This window comes from Vipera ursinii (assembly GCF_947247035.1).
Source record: "Vipera ursinii genome assembly, chromosome: 6".
Lineage (NCBI taxonomy): Eukaryota > Metazoa > Chordata > Lepidosauria > Squamata > Viperidae > Vipera > Vipera ursinii.
Genome location: NC_139515.1, coordinates 48,220,792 through 48,238,170, shown reverse-complemented (window position 1 = coordinate 48,238,170; position 17,379 = coordinate 48,220,792). Strand labels below are relative to the sequence as shown.

At 34.9% G+C, this 17,379-nt stretch overlaps 1 protein-coding gene across 1 annotated transcript in view; it reads right to left on the bottom strand.

Annotated features, from left to right (window-relative positions):
* Positions 1-17,379, bottom strand: part of SYT1 (synaptotagmin 1) — a gene marked incomplete at its 3' end in the record, with an annotated part of 207,440 nt that overhangs the window by 95,995 nt on the left and 94,066 nt on the right. The window contains exon 3 of the mRNA XM_083365142.1: positions 4,417-4,601. Within this exon, the coding sequence (XP_083221268.1) occupies positions 4,417-4,601 (185 nt within the window). The remainder of the gene's footprint in view (positions 1-4,416; positions 4,602-17,379) is intronic.

Here is a 17,379-nt window from a genome sequence, read left to right as displayed (position 1 = left end):
AGCGTATTTGTTCATCTTCTCTAATCCCATACATATTTCCTTTTCCCCCCTTTCTTTTTAAAATAAATAGTATTCATCTTGATCTTCGGCAATGTTAGGTTTTTACCCTTTCTATTACTAGAACTTATACCGAATCCCAATAACTCAGTTTAAACATGCCATAAAATTTAGCTAATGAAAAAAATTCAGCCTGATATAATTTAAAGTGCTCTCCTCTCTGTTAACAAATTGTAACACAATAAAGGTTAGAGAGCAATGATGCAATTATTTCTGAGACATATTGTTAAATTCCCAATATTTTTTCCCAGTTTATCAGTTATATGATTAGGTCACCTCTTTTCACAAAGGTTGAACTGAAGCAAATTTCCTTCCTCTTTTATACAAGAAAAAATAACATACAGCCATTATGGTGCTTTGACATATAACTAAAAAGAAAACAAAATCAGTGCACATCAAAATCTGAAATGTCTAACACTTTTCGGCTTAGTATAAGTTACAGAGAATAAAGGAAATGAGTATTAAATCCTGTAATATAAATAAATCAATTTAGTTCAGCCTCTTGATATGTGTAAAAGCTTGCATAAATCTCAGGCTGAGGAGCCACAGCTATTGGGACATTAAGTACATTAGAGCTTTACTTTACATGTGTCCAAAGAGCAAAATAAACCTACCGCAAGTGACAATCCAGAACAGTCATGAGACACAACATAGATAAGGAGGACATAGAAGGAAGAAATAAAAATTAAAACATCCACACAAAAATAGCAAAACTATGGAAAAATGACCTTTTACATATATTCTTTCTGCTGAATCTTTTAATGCACTTAATTTATAATCTTTGACCTTTCTTTTATAGAAATATTTTCCTATGAATAGATTTCCCTAGATGCATAAGGTTATATATTATATGCATAAAATAAATATGATCTACCTGGAGGTAGAACATACTAAAAACAGTCAAATGAACATACAAATAGACTTTATTAGTGTAGGATACTGAGATTCAAAAAGGGGCATGCATTTGAAACCTTTAAAGAAAATATAAAATATCCTTCAGAGGAGCTTACTCATGTTATCTTCACATTCTTGGTAACTGTGTGACAATGGTTTGCCCTGCTTCTTCTGGGATGTCTTTTTTCCCTTTTCCCAGTGGAAAAGATACACTTTATTTTTCCAACCCTGTATTAACCAAGACTGATATTTGGCAATAGACATCAGCTAGTGTTGACAAGTTGCTGCCATCTGACTGGAGTAAACCACTGGTTAGAAAAGGGAATCTCAGTAGATCTACAGAGTGTACTTCCTGAATGGCAAGGGTCTGAACTCTTATGCATTTGGCAGTGAGAGTTATTTCTAAATAAGCACACGTAAGGTAAATCTAATCACTATACCATTGGTTTTAAATTATATTCACTATATCATTGGTTTTAAATTAAATTACATTCATGCTGCATTTACATGGAATCTATTCATATGGACCTTTAAAAAAGTTTCTTTGAGTAATGACAGCATTTATGGTGTAGAAGATTAGAAAACATTTTTCCCCTGCATTTTCATAACAGCCGTCCCTAGAAAAAATAGACTTAAAATTGCATGATCTTCACACAAGATGACAATAAGGAAAATGGAAAATGTTTCTTGCTGATGCCTATAAAGCAAGCTACTGTAGGCTGTTATACCTCTTTTCCCCCTGTTACTGAATTACTCTTCTGGTCAGCTATGGTTTTCCCCCTTCTTTTTTAACTGTAAGATGACCAGAATCACCATATAGCTTTTTGGTCATTTATCCAGATCTCAACAAATATAATGGAACACATTTAATAATATACTGTATCATAGAAAAATGTGTTATTAAAAACACACAACAAACTGCACAAAAATATAACAACAAAATACATTCAGTTTGTCCTATTAAAACACACAATAGATGGTTATCATTAGAATTATTACCAATATACAAAGTTTCTTTTCTTTAGATCCCTAAAAGAGCAGTTTCAGACTATCTACTAATGAAACATTAATTACGATTACCCTAACTGATCAGCAATTAAAGAATGAGTCACAAGTAGCATGTATATTAGAAAGAAATCTTTGTTATTGCCAGAATGGGTATCTGCTAAATCAGTTCTGAACTGTAACTCACTAGTTAAAATTGTTCTTAAATTTTAAGGTTCTCAGTGACCGGCCTACTGATTTTAGAATTCTCTGTTGAAATGAAAAACTGTATAGTGCAACTTACTGGTACAAGATGGATGGGAAGTTTTAAGCATCTAACTCTTTTCTCTCATCTAATAGGAATTTCACATAAAGATATTGTACATTTATTTATATAAACAATACACACACACAAACACACACATCTATCTACTGGAAAAGTGAAATCAATTCTACCATTAAGTAGAATAAGACTTTATAACTTTATAATTAGTTATCTTAATTATTATTGTTTGATATCTGCAGCCAGGGACATATCCTTGAGAGAGTTTCCATGTTAACTGCTGGGATAATTGCTGGGATGATCAAGGTGACTGAACAATATTTACTGTATTACTTTGCCTCAAGCAACAAGTGGTTTTGGCTAATCCTAAAATCTCAAAAGAATCTTTCCTTAAACTTATCTAGGTTGGTGGGCTCATACTTGTTTAGTCATAGAGCTAAGTAATAAAGTCCTAACCTTTTCAAGTTTCTACCAATATGTCATTAGTGTATAAATAATAGGACAAATTTATCACATTCTTTGTGTGTAACATTTATAACAAGATTTCTGTCCTCCTGAAGCAAGAAGTGCTTATACCAAATATAGAATATACCAAAACTAACAAAGAAATTTTAATTTTAACTTCTTTATGTGGGTTAGTTCACCTTTCTTTAGGTGCTAGTCATTTGTTCTTCCATTGCAATAACTCTCCTTTAGAATACCGGCTTTATTGAATTTATAGATTATTTCTGTTTTCTGGAAAATTCTGCACACTCTTGCTTGACAAATCAAAAAGATGCATTTCCATGACACCAACATTCACATTTCACTGGGAGGAAGGTTTCTGTTGTTAAAGGACACTTATGTAGTATCCACAATAGAATTTATCAGTAACTAGCAATATACATAACTACTCTTTATTCATAAAGTAGTGATATAAATTGATCACAGTTAATGGTATTAATGAAAAGCTATTCTTCATACTCTTCCTTTTTTCATCAGATAATGAAAATTTGATATAAGAGGAGTAACTTTAACCTTTCATATTCTAGTATTTGGCAATCATTGCTTCAAAAAGAAATGAAAAAAAATCAAATTCTCTGACCAAAAGGCCTTATTTATGTTTTGATGTTAGAAGATGGACTGAGGTTAATTTGTGATAAAGAAATGGCAGTCCCAATAATTTTAGTACAAGTAGGCTTAAGGAGCCAGAAGAACATTCTACAGAAGGAATAACACATTAGCCTTTATTTGTGCTCTAGATATTAATTTGGTGGTTCTTATTTGTAATTATATACGCATATAAAAGAATAAATCAATCTAGAGTTCTCACTCAAAGCACAAATGATCAGGCTCAAATTATCATACTTTGGATATATTATGTAAAAACCTAGCTCTCTGGAGAAGGTTCTTATGTTGGGACAGGTGGAAGAAAGAAAAGAAGAGGAAGACTAACAACAAGGTGGACAGACTCAGATACAGTGGTAATGGGTGCACCTCTGGAAGACTTGAAGGACCAGGTTAGGGGCATATCATGAACAAAAGTTTTCTATAGGTTTGCTAAGAGTCAACACTGCCTTAATAGCAGATAATTGATACAATAATATTTTTCTTAGTTGTGCATTGGTTGGCAACCATTTCAGACAGTGGATTCCAGCATGTATGATGGCTAGATATTCTTAAATCACCTCAAATGTCATAAAATTTTAACTAGTAATCACAAACTATTAAGCAACCTGATGCCCAATTTTGGTGTTCTTATCTGGTGTTTTGGCTTTGTCAAGATTACCAAAAGATTACCAAAATCTTACTAAGCTCAGTGATCCTGCAAAATTTTAGACCAAATAAATAAATAAAACATTACCTTGGGGGAGATCTCAATGTGGTTTTGTGAGATGACAGATAACTCAACCATCTTGGTTACTATGTTGTGAACTCCTTCTCAGAAATATTAACACCTGTTATGTGTTGTAAACCTAGTACACCTAGTAAACTGAACCTGAGCTACAAATCTGAAAACATCCAGGACCTGTATCTATAGCAGCTCAAACTCAAAATTAAGTGTGCTGATCAAGAGAATAGTGATAGAAATTTTCCACTGTAACACTTGCAACTAGTCAATCTTCAATACAGTACATAATACTTTATCTCTTCCTCTCAGTCTATGCATTTAAATATTCAAATACAGTATAAATTTAAGAACATGGTATATACTTTACCTGATCTTTCAAGTTCTTGCCTAAATCTTTTACATCTTTCATATTAATTGCATTCTTTCCTCCCTTCTCCTTGCCCTTCTTCTTGTTTTTCTTTTTGAACAAGCATTTCTTACACAGACAGAAACAGCAGGTAAGGACTAATAAGATGGCAACTATGGCTATGGCTATTAAGGCCCAAGGTGGCACTGTGAAGAGAAAATACAAACAAAATAGAGTAACAGATTGTTAATCAAGAAGGCAAAGACAGAATCTATATTTTTAGTAAATAAAATTAGTAATCATTTACAGTATGGCTAATGATAATAGAAGGCAACAAAATACAAAGACCTGCAAATAGAAATAGAATGACTGTGGCAAAAGAAAGCAGAGGTAACACCAATAGTAATAGGTCAATATAAAAGGGAAAAATGCATTGCTATAGGCATATACTACAGGTGACCCAACAAAGCAGAAGAAATAGATGAACTTTTTGCTAATCAATTAATAAATGTATGTAGGAAACATTCCACAATAGTAATGGGAAACTTTAACTACCCTGATATCAACTGGGAGACAAACTCTGCAGCAAGTGGGAGATCGAACAGATTCCTAACCAACTTAGTTGACAACTTTGTCATCCAAAAGGTATAGGAGGGAAGTAGAGGAAAAGCAATACTTGCCCTAATAAAGAAGAAGTGATAAAGGGAGTTGATGATGCTGGAACATGTCATATTGGAATTCAACATAATGCAAACACAATCAATAGCATATAATCCAACCAGTCTCTTTAACTTTAAAAGAGCTGATATTAACAAACTCAGAGTCTAAGAAAAATTCCATGGATAAAAATCCTAAAGAGGAAAACAACCCAGAAGCACGGAAAACTCTGAAAAATATTATCATAAAATCCCAGTCCAACACAATACCACTGAAAAAAAAACAAGAAATCCAAGAAGAAATTAGCATGGTTGCACAAAGATCTTTCTGATAAACTGAAAAGACAAAAATAATAAATACAAAAAATGGAAAGAGGAATAACAAAGGGAGAATATCAGCAGATAGCCCGAATCTGCAAAGATTAAGTCAGGAAGGCAAAGGCTCAGAATGAACAAAGACTTGCAACAAAAGCCAAAGATAATAATAAAAAAGTTTTTTTCAACATATAAATAACAAGAAAAAAGTCAAGGAGGCAATTGCACCACTAAACAGAGAAGTTGGCAGGGATGTAACTGGCAGTACAAAGAAAGCAGAGCTGCCTAATTCATTCTTTGCCTCAATCTTCACGCAAAAAGAAACGATAGCCAAAACTACCAAAATCATAACTATAAAAGACAGGCTAGAAATAAAAAAAAAATTAAAATAAGCAAGAAAATGGTGAGAGAACACCTCTCTGATCTTGATTAATATAAATCACCAGGACCTGACGGACTACATCCCAGAGTTCTGAATTAGCTGGCAGATGTTATCTCAGAAAAAATGTACTATGTATTTAAAAACTCCTGGAGCACTGGGGAGCTACCAGAGGATTGGAAAAGAGATGATGTGGCTCCCATCTTCAAAAAAGGAAAAATAAAAAAAACAGACCCAGGAAACTACAGACCAATCAGCCTAACATCAATACAGGGAAGATACTGCAAAAAATAATTTAAAAAACCCATATCTGTGAACATCTAGAAACAAATAAAGTTATAACTAGTAGCCAGCACTACTAAACCAATCTTATTTCATTCTTTGACAGAGTGTCTAAATTAGTAGATTAGCAAAATGCTATGGACATTTATACTTAGACTTGGACATTTATACTTAGACTTCAGCAAGGCATTCAACAAAGTAGACCATGACCTATTTCTTGGTAAACTAGAAAACTGTGGGATAGACAAAATCACCACCAGATGAATTTGTAACTGGCTGGCAAACTATACTCAATGAGTAGTCCTAAATGGTACTACATCTACATGGAAGAAAGGAAGTAGTGGGGTACCACAAGGTTCTGTATTAGGCAGGAATAGCCAACAAACCAGCAGACAAGCTTAGGATCCAAAAAGATCTTGATAGACTCTATCCCATTTAATGTGGAGAAAAGCAGGGTTTTACACCTAGGCAGAAAAAAAACCAAAGGTACAAGTACAAGATTAGGTGAAACCTGGCTTAAAAAACAGAAACTGTGACAGGGACCTTGGAGTCCTTGTGGACAATCACTTAAACATGAGTCAGCAATATGGCAGCAGCCAAAAAAGCTAATACAATCCTTGGTTGTATAAACAGAGGCATAGAATCAAAATCACGTGAAGTATTAGTACCTCTTTATAAGTTCTTAGTAAGACCAAACCTAGAATAATGCATCCAGTTTTAGTCACCACATTACAAAAAAGATGTCAAGACTTTGGAATACGTGCAAAGAAGAGCAACAAAGATGATTAAGGGCCAGGAGACAAAAACACATGAAGAACGGTTGCAGGAATTGGGTATGGCCAGTCTAGAGAAAAGAAGAACTAGGGGTGACATGATAGTAGTATTCAGTATTTGAGGGGCTGCCACAAAGAAGAGGGTGTCAACTTATTTTTCAAAGCACCAGAAGACAAAACAAGAAACAATGGATAGAAACTACTCAAGGAGAGAAGCAACTTGGAATTAAGGAGAAACTTCCTAACAGTGAGGACAATTAACTAGTGGAACAGCTTGCCTTCAGATGTTGTGGGTGCTTCATCACTGGAGTATTTTAAGAAAAGACTGGACAGCCACTTATCTGAAATGGTATAAGCTCTCCTGCTTGAGCAGGGGGTTGGACTAGAAGACCTCCAAGAGCCCTTCCAGCTCTATTCTGATTGATAGATGCCTTGGATGCAATCCCAAAACAACTGGAGCACCACTTGAATGACAAACTCGCCATCAATGAATTGCAACAGGCAGCTTATATCTTGTGACAATAGTTCTAACACCATCAAATATCAACGTCTACCTATTTCAGGTAGTTGGGAAGGACTGAATAGGTGGATAAAAATGTCAAATACAGTCTAATCAACAAACCATGATAATAATTGCAAAAGGCAGTTTTACTTGAAACAGCTTACATCCTGCAGCAATATCTTTAACAACATCAAACACAAGTTCTGCATATCCCAGGTCCATAGGATGGGCAAAATGTATAAAAATGCCAAATCTGCTTTAAACATCTGGCTGAATATGCAATGAATCACAATAATAATAGTGACCTATTATTGGATTTTATAGTCTCACTAGTTTAAGAAAAAATGGTACACTAATAAATCTGAATTATCCATCCAAACCAACAGGAAATGACAGTGCATAAGCAATTGCATTTCTTCAGAAAAAACAGGTTCTAATTGTTCTACTGAGGGAAGCATGAGTTTAACATAAAGTTACCCTCATAACCCACCTTGCATTGTGGCCAGGAAAATAAAGCAAGCTTTAAGTCAGCTGGAGCTGGTTAGGAACTTCTATCATCCAGATCTTAAGAAAACAAGCGTATGTGATCTGAACAGTCAGATATAAGCAGCATTTATCCACTTGCTGTTGCTTTTTCTTGACAATGAGTCAGATGCAGGTCAAGATCATATTAAGTGAAGGACAATGACTATCCAGTAAAAAGAAATTTATATTATGAATGATCATAAATTACAAGCACTATACAAATGAAATAAGTATGTGTGCAAGTGGGATATGTGTACGTCCATAATAGAGAAACAGTCTATTTAAAAAACCCAGTAAAATCAGAATGATTCCCTTCATACAAATTGAATGTGTAGGCTGTAATATAAAGCAAAGTTCATAGTGACTATGAAGGAAAGCTTTACTTAAATGGAACCAGAGTTTTAAGCCAAGGAAGGTCAAGCAGTGAAATAAATCATGTTACTTTGATGGCATTATTCTATTCAGCTTTCCTATATTCTATCACGTTTTCCTGAAATCTTGTAAAAAGATGTTAAAGCAAGCATATATACTTGCTCCAAGAAAAATATACAATCTGTCCAACACAGAAAATATTCTTCCAAACAACTTACACAAAAATCTCTGAAATTATGTTTTGTAACATGCAAATGTGAATGGCATTTGATAGACGGTACCCAAGAATTATAAAAGGAAAATGTACAGAGTAAGTGCAGATCAAATTAACTGGGCAACACAGTAAGTATCAAAAGTTAATATTTCATTGTTGAAAGTTCTGTAAAAGGAATTGCCAGTACAGACATTTATTGTTACTTATTAATTTCTAGCATCAGGGGTACAAGTATCGTGACCCACCCAATTATCAGACCTATGGATTACTCGTTTTCGTTAGCTGCTGTCTTTGAGCATTGGTTGTGATTATTCTTTCGGAATTGGATTTTGGGAGAGATTTTGCTTTATATCATCCAGCTGAATGAATAATTAAAAACAGTTTTCTTGTGCATCAGGATCTTTTCAAGAAAGCAGCTATCTCAGGAAAAGACATGGGGAGGGTCCATCCATAGTATGTGTCAGTATTTAAAATGATCAGATGAATCAATACTCTTCTTTCAAGACACTACTTTGTTAAAACATAAAGTCAAGTTATCTCAGTATTGTGGATATGCATACCATTTTGACATCTCCATTTACAAGACATTTGAAAAAAAAATTCTTTCTGCATTCAAATTGAAGCTCTGACAAAAGTCTACAGTGCATTTGGGTGACCTTCTTATTTTTGACTATGAACTTTTTCAATCAGGTGAACAATTTTCTGTCCCAACCAAGTGAATAGAACTGAAATTGAAATAATAAATGGGTAGAGTTGCTAAATGTGCAAAGGTTTTAGCACACCACAAGATACAGAGACACTGGTAGCTACTGTCCATAGCGTTAGATTGTAAAGATAAATGTTTTACCATGCTTCTTTAAGAAGTCATTAATTGCACCATTAAAGAAAGTTAATGAAATCTACATGTCCATATTGATTATTTGTGATTCTGAAATAGTCTTCCTTTTCTTTAAAATCTGCATAAGCAATTCTAATAGGGCATCTCATAAAAAAAAACAGAAACAAAAATTATTGGGGGGAAAATAATGTCTAGAAGCATCTTTTCTGACCAACAAATTTATTTAAAAATTATTTTATTTGTAGCTCACAAAGGTTTATGCCTTTCAATATAATTTGTTAGTTAGAAAAAGTGCTGCCAGACTTCTGATTTTTATTGTTATAAAGTATTATGGCTGTCTTCCTATAGTGTCTAAAAATAATGAAAAGAGGCTAATGCTATGACAGACATACAAGAGCTAACAATTGGGTGGATTAGCTACATGCAACTACTATTACATACATGAATTATTCTGCATTACACAGCAATATCAGCGTATACTTGAAATTAATCTGCTTATAGATTTCAGTAGATAAACTACTTCAAGTTTAAGGAACAAAACTTTGATGCAGAACTTTAAACCAGAGAACTGCTAACTTCATTTTCAAAAGCCAAAGGGGGAAATGCTACATCTGCCTTAATTGGATTGAAATAAATATTGCCATTATGATATTTTTTTCATTGTGTTATCATAATTAAATGCACACTTTAAAAAAGCTACATTTTTTGTTTGTTTGGAAGAGTTCTAGTTCTAGAGCATACAGTCACAAACCGGAATTTGTTTGGTCAGGTCAGCAATGTGAATTTTCTTTATAATTCTCAAGAAATGCAATCAATGCATTAAATTAAACAAGGGGAAGCCTTTAATCATATGTGAACTATGCAGACTCAATTTGACATGAGATTATACAAATATTATTCTGCTTTGTTATAGTTATCACCAAGATGACTTGAATTAGAATTTGTGAGGCATGTCACTACAACAACAACAACAACAACAACAACAACAAAAAGCAGCAGGATTTTTGCTCTTCCTGAAAAACAAAGTCACTACGAAGAATGAAAATCACCAGATTGGCAAAGTGGGAGAATGACAAAAGACTCAAGATTTCTGGTGCTGAACAATGCTACTTCCCAAACACCTTGCTAACATTGAGTGCTTTTGAAAGCTTTTTGACACAGAGTGAGTTGTCACTGAAGATTTGATTTAAGTATGTCTCTGAATTGAAAAGAGAAGCAAGGAAGAAATTCTATTAGATGACTCACCCTACACAAAAAAACTGATATAAGAAATAAGTGCCATTACACTTTGGGGAAATAAATTATATATCTCTTACTATCTAATCTATCTGTCCATCTATCCCTGCCCCATACAGACATAAAGCACTTAAGCAGGAACTTCTTCCTTGACAAGTGTTTTCAGCTATTTAATGCTGAAAAGAATGCCACCTTCCTAGACTAACCATAAAAGGATTGTTCTAAACACAAAGAAAACAATTTCCGAGATGCATTTAAAGATAATGGCCAGGTTGCTTTACTTTCCATTCCAGAGTATTTAACAGTATTATTATGCTGACAATGATTGATGGCAGGATTTGGCTTTTCTGCAAAAAAAGCATGATTTCTGACTGGTTTGATAGTAGAACAGTAGTGGTCATTAACTTTGTTGCAGAAACTACTGCCAGGGTGATAAATGGATTTTGTTTGCATTAGTTTCTGGAGACAAAAAGCATCATTTAATCTCATTAATAAAAACTAATCAAGTGCAAACTTAGATCATCTCCAGAGCTCAACAAGAAGACTGTTTTTTTCCTATTTGTTTGATTTATAAAAATTTAAAATGTGGAAATAATTAAAAATAACTGTTAATCGACCTATATAATAAAAATTTCCATCTTATTTTCAGTGATCTCTCCCTCTGCCTCTCCTCATCTATACAGAGGTGGGCTCATCATTTTAGCAGCTATTTCTCAAGTTCAATTTGTCTTAATTAAACAGAAACACTACCAACCTAATAGGCCAGTAACTGTTGCTTTTAAAGTGAATTATAAGACAATGAAAAATAATAGGGTCCTTGGGACTGTAAACACATCCACCTATGAACTAAATATATGGCTCTCCTGGCTGGTCAAGGCTGCCTGGGAGATGACACATGGGTGGGTCTAAGCAATGATCAACTTATCCTTGAGGGAGTGGGTCCTTTTAAAGTGGCATTGGTTCATCATCTTCTCAAGAAACCATTTCTGGACCCCACGGTTATAGTTAATTCAGAAAAATTGTCTACTATTTCTCACTTTCCCTTTTTATGGAAGGTGGTTGAATAGATGATGGCATTATAGCTCCATGATTTTCTGGACTAATAAATTATCTGTACCACTTCCTGAGAGGATTCAAGCCTGGATATTGGACAGAAATAGCACTGGTTCTGGTAGTACATTCATCTTGGCTCTTCTTAACCCTTTTGGCAGCTTTCAATACCAATGTTCATCAATGTATCCTTTTTGGTTAGACTAGCAGAGTCAAGGAAGAGAGCTTTCTCTGCCCTCACCCCTGATCTATGGAATATCTTGCCCCCTGAGGCAAGATGGGCCCCCACTTTTCTAGCTTTTGGAGATGCGTTAAGACCTGTCTCTGTCAGCTAGTATCTGACATGTTAATCTGGGGGTGGTTGGTGGCTTAAGGGCGCTCCCTCTGTCCTTTTATCTTTTTAACTTTGTTTTAAAAATGTGTCTATTTTTCTATAGACTTTATGGTTTTTATTTGTAAATTGCCAGATGCAAGGTGTATAAATTTGATACACCTGTGTTAACAATGCTGCGCTTACAAAGTCCATTCCTTTCCATTCTTTGTGTTTCTGATTGAGTGCCTCAACTTGAGTGGCTGATGGTGAGAGGCCGTTTGCTGTTCCAAGGCAACAAAATATCTTGGGCTGTTGCTTATCCATTTAAGTTGTGAATTCTGCATCTCCATTTCTTTTAGAATCCCTGCTCTCTTCCCTGAATCTCAGCTTTTGGATGTATTACAATATGTTTATTAAAAAACCTTGAATTGAGTGCAGGTTTTGTTAATACATGAATGAATGTATAGATCATACTACTCAGTATGCTTACTGATAACAAGATGTGAGATAATATGCATAGCCGTATATATCAGTATGCTACTGTAAATGAAACACCAGGACCTCCTAAAACAACCATGGAATACAGATAAATTTTACTCACTGATTAAAACAGACCAATCTTCTATTTTAAACTCAGTAGGAGGGTAGCTTCCTGTTAAAATTTAAAGACATTTCAGGAGAATCTTGATATTGTTTCCTTAAGAGGGGAAAAAACCCTTCAAGTTTAAAGTAGCAGGCAAACTGCTCTGATTTATTTATTTATTTAAAACATTTATATCGCTGCTCATCTTATATCCAACTCTGGGCAGCTCCCAATCAAAAATTAAAACAGCATAAAAGCCATATTAAAACTATAAAACTAAACACATTAAAAATGAGAAAAATCACCTCCTCTTATCCCAGCACTTGAGAGGAAAGCCAGGTCTTCAAAGGTTTATGGAAAGCTAGGAGGGTAGAGGACTTGCGATCTTTGGGGGCGAGAGTGCTCCAAAGGGCAGGGGTTGTCCGCAGAAAAGACATGCTTTCTAGCTCCCATTAGATGGCAAAATTTGGGGAAGGGCCTAGAAGCGTGCCCATCCTATCTTACTGGGTAGATGAGGTAGATGTCCTTAGGCACAGATGTCCTACAGCTAATCTTCCCCTGTGCCATAAGTCTTTAAAGGTAATGAGAAAGAAAATAGGAATTTTTGAATGGATATTTGTTTTCTGAGCCCATCATTGCTAATAATGTTCAATAATGTTTATTGAAGATTATTTTCCTGTCTTTTTACACTCTCTTGAAAATTCTGTTCTCCTTTTTATTCTTAAGGTTTCATATTGTTTAGTCTACATTTTTTCTTGCAGCCACCTTACTGTTTTCTGAAGAGATACAATTAATGGTACCTTGCTGCTAATGTTACAGGTTCAAATAATTGTTGATTACTTTTAACGAAGTTTTTATTAGGAAATAAGCAAGAACATAGCTGCCTCTTTAGTTAATGTCAGCATACTTGCAAAAAAAGTGATAGCTAAATTTTTGCAACAAAAAACAATTACTCATAAAATCTTATATAATTAGTCCATATAGCCCTAATATATCAACTGTTTAATAGTTTTAATTAAGAATAGGGTTGCTATTGTAAATGGAACTGTAAGTAACCTGCATTTTTTTATTGGCTTTCAGGAAGAAATGCAAACAAAGCGACATAAAATTCAAGTACTCTCTTGGTCTCAGCATTTATTCATGGCTTGTAACTTTACAGTTTTCACTTTTCCCAAATAATCTCAAATTATTTATGTTACATTTATGAAAACTGTGGAAATTAAGTTTAAAAAAACAGATCAAATTGTCACACATCTGTATAAAACAAACTCAGAAACACAAACAGTGTTTCTCTCAAGACCCTTTCCCACTTTTAAAAATTATGTTGTTGTTGTTGTTGTTAGCTGCGAAGTTGTGTCTGACTCATCGCGACCCTATGGACAACGTTCCTCCAGGCCTTCCTGTTCTTTACTATCTTCTGGAGTCCATTTAAGCTCACGCCTACTGCTTCAGTGACTCCATCCAGCTACCTCATTCTCTGTCGTCCCCTTCTTCTATTGCCCTCAATCTTTCCCAGCATTAGGCTCTTCTCCAGTGAGTCCTTCCTTCTCATTAGGTGGCCAAAGTATTTGAGTTTTAGCTTCAGGATCTGGCCTTCTAAAGAGCAGTCAGGGTTGATCTCCTCTAGGACTGACCGGATTGATCTCCTTGCAGTCCAAGGGACTCGCAGGAGTCTTCTCCAGCACCATAGTTCAAAGGCCTCAATTCTTTGGCGCTCAGCTTTTTTTATGGTCCAGCTTTCACTGCCATACAAAATTATAGAGCACCTCAAAAGAGTTTTTGTTGTTATGGGTTATATTAAGGGTCTGCAATCTTGGCAACTTTAAGAATTGTGAACTTCAACCCAGAATTCCCCAGCCAACCAAAGTCTTAAAATTGCCAGGTTTGGAGACCTCTGCGATATATTGTCAATATTTCCACTGCCATTACTGCTTCTTGTTAATGTTCGATGGGATTATTTTTAAATATAGGCTGGCAAATATTTTGCCAATCCATGAGAGGCTCTTGGGAAACTCCCAGATTCTCAAACCACACTTGGAGAAACATTATTATACAGTATAGAGAATCTCTTTTATATCTACTTATGAGGAACTCATAAGAAAAAGGTTCTAACAATGAATGTGAATACATTCATAAGGATTCCTATCTTTACCAAAAAAACCTTTCTTTTCATATATATTTTCTTTTAACAAAGCACATTTTACTAATGAAAATGAATTTTTCAAAAATACTGAATAAAATTTGGCTATTTCTGAAGGAACCAACAGAGACAGCTTGAAAATGAAGCATGTAAAGTAGGAGGAGAAAATTGAGATGAAGTCTCTGTTGAGCTAAGCTCAGCATCTAAGGTTTCATGAACACATCCACATAATGTTATTGGCAATAATACGGAAGTGCTTGGACTTCTCAAATTTTTTAAATTACACAAGCTAATCTATAGCCCTAAGTTTCCCAGGGTGGTTTCTCTTCCGTGTATCAATATATCTGTAAAATAAATTGTCTGTCTGTCTGTCTGTCTGTCTCTCTCTCTCTCTCTCCTGACTAACTAGAGGGAAAGAACCAGAAAGCTTATGAATTCTTTACAGATTGAAATATTTATGCATGTTGAACTTTATGCATTATTACTTCACTTTGCTGCAACACTAATTTTAATATTAACCTGGATTGATACAGAATAATTCTGGATGTATGGATTTGGGCAATATCATTTTCAATGAAACCAGCAGTAAAAGTAAACAATGACATTGTTAATACTATTTTAATTATAATATTTTGTTCTATGTTTCAATAAATATAGCACTTCTGCTCATATTTATAGGATCTAGAACTCAAGGATTACTTTGACAAACTAGAAGGAATCTGTTGAAAGTGAAAGAACTGATTAAAAAAAATGAAAACAGGCTAAAGGAACTGGGAAAAGAGCTGCTGGAGATCATTTACTTGTTTACCATGCCCCTGGGATGAAGCTAAAATTAATATGCTGCCATTTCTTACAGTAAGCCTTTTTATCACAAAATGAATGGATTTTCTTCTCACAATTGATAAAAAGAATTCCACATTCCCTAAACTCTTATCCAAGAATGTTTTATTAACTATTACTTAATTAGAATTAGTCAAGAGAGTAACATTGCTTGGGCCTTAGTTTTTAAGTTTTGCCAAGGCCTCATTAGGTACTTGCCTGACAGATACCTCTGAACTTTTTCTTAAAAAAATATATATCTGTAAAACATTAGAAGGGGATGTCTGAATAGAATATCAAGGAAAAAGGAGCATAAAACAGCTGGATCTCAGAATATAAAATATGCTTGCACTGCATGAGGGTACTTGTGTGGGGATGTTCTATTACATTACAAAACTGCATATTCAACAGTGGTGGCTTGGATGAAAAGTCATGCCATAGTATTTGGTCAGAGACATATGGGCTTTATGGGGCCAGAGTATCCCATTGTGGTGCTCTTAGTGGCTGGCTTTCCTCAGGGATAATTGCTTTCCACATGAAGCAGAAAATTAATGTCTTGAACATTTGTGTGGCTTCATTTACAGGAAGGAAGTGCTTAGTACAGAGGCTAATTTTGTGCTTTGCTTCATTTCTCATACAGCTGAACAGGGGTTACAGGATGTGATTCTCTCTCTAAAGCTACAAACAGAAGTTCAAATCTGAAGGGCAGGAAAGATAAGAAGTTAGGTTAGGATATTTTGGAAAGGACAAGATAGTATATTTTGAACAGTCCAAACAAGTTGGATTGGCCTCCACAGAGCAATTCAAATCCTCCATCTCACCCCTAAACCAAAATACAATTATATCAGCTTGACAACATACTTAAATATATCCTTTCCAATTGCATCCAAGGGAAAGATTTTTAACAAATGAAAAAGGGCAGGAAAACATTCACATTCCTTCAACTTCATTTCTGTCCTGCTGGGCTTCAGCCATTAAGACATTAGAACACTTGAGTGTTTTGATGCTGAAGCACTCCAATTTCACTCTAGGATTGTTTGATTGCTTTGTTTCAGCCTCTTTCCACATTACTTTGCTAGACCTTTTTAAAATATCAACAGAAAAATTTATACGTTTTCAGGCACATATCTCCCTTAGGATGCATTTTGAATGCACATTTATTCTTTTGCACATTTGCAACTAAAATAATTAATTTTGTGACATATTATCCCCAAACATATATTTTCTGTATGGTTGTCCTTAACCACATGTTTGTAGGCATTTTGTCTGAGTAGGATATTGAACTATTGTTATAAAACATACAGATTTTAATATAAGAATGCATCTCATTTTGAGCATGCATTCAGGAAACATGAAATTTCCAAATTATTTCAACCATTTATCATTATAATTATATGATTATACAACAAGATTTCTGGTGCTGCATGTGCTACATTGCCGGATTTACATATCTAAGTCAAATTTTAAATAATTGTGTTAGAAACAATCAGTAGCTATTAAAACAGGCTTCCAGTTTGCGATCATGGCATTGGCGGACATGTGGGGCGATCGCTCGCTCCACCGTCTGGTTTTCTCCTGCTGGGGGACCCTGAAGAGGGTCGGAAGTCACCCTGTAGGGGTAACAAGCATGAAGAGGACCCCCGAGTGATCGCAGAAGGGCGGCATCTCTCCCATTTGATCTGGGGCAGCTCTTCAAACTGACAGGGAAAAGATCAGCCACTAATATGGCCCATCATCAAGCTGCTGACAGCCGAGGCCAAATTTACTAACAAGCACCTTGAAAGCAATGTGGAGGATTTGGGTGAGATCTTACCTTCTCTGTACCCCAAGTATTTTTCCTGTTAAAAGCTTCTTGAAAATTTCTCCCCTTGTGAGGAGAGAGGGAAGGGAATTTTTGTTTTTTCCCCACCCTCTAAAATGGCGGCATCTGATCAGCTAGGGGAAATAAAGCATTGAAAAGATCAACTTAATATAATTGGATTTTTTT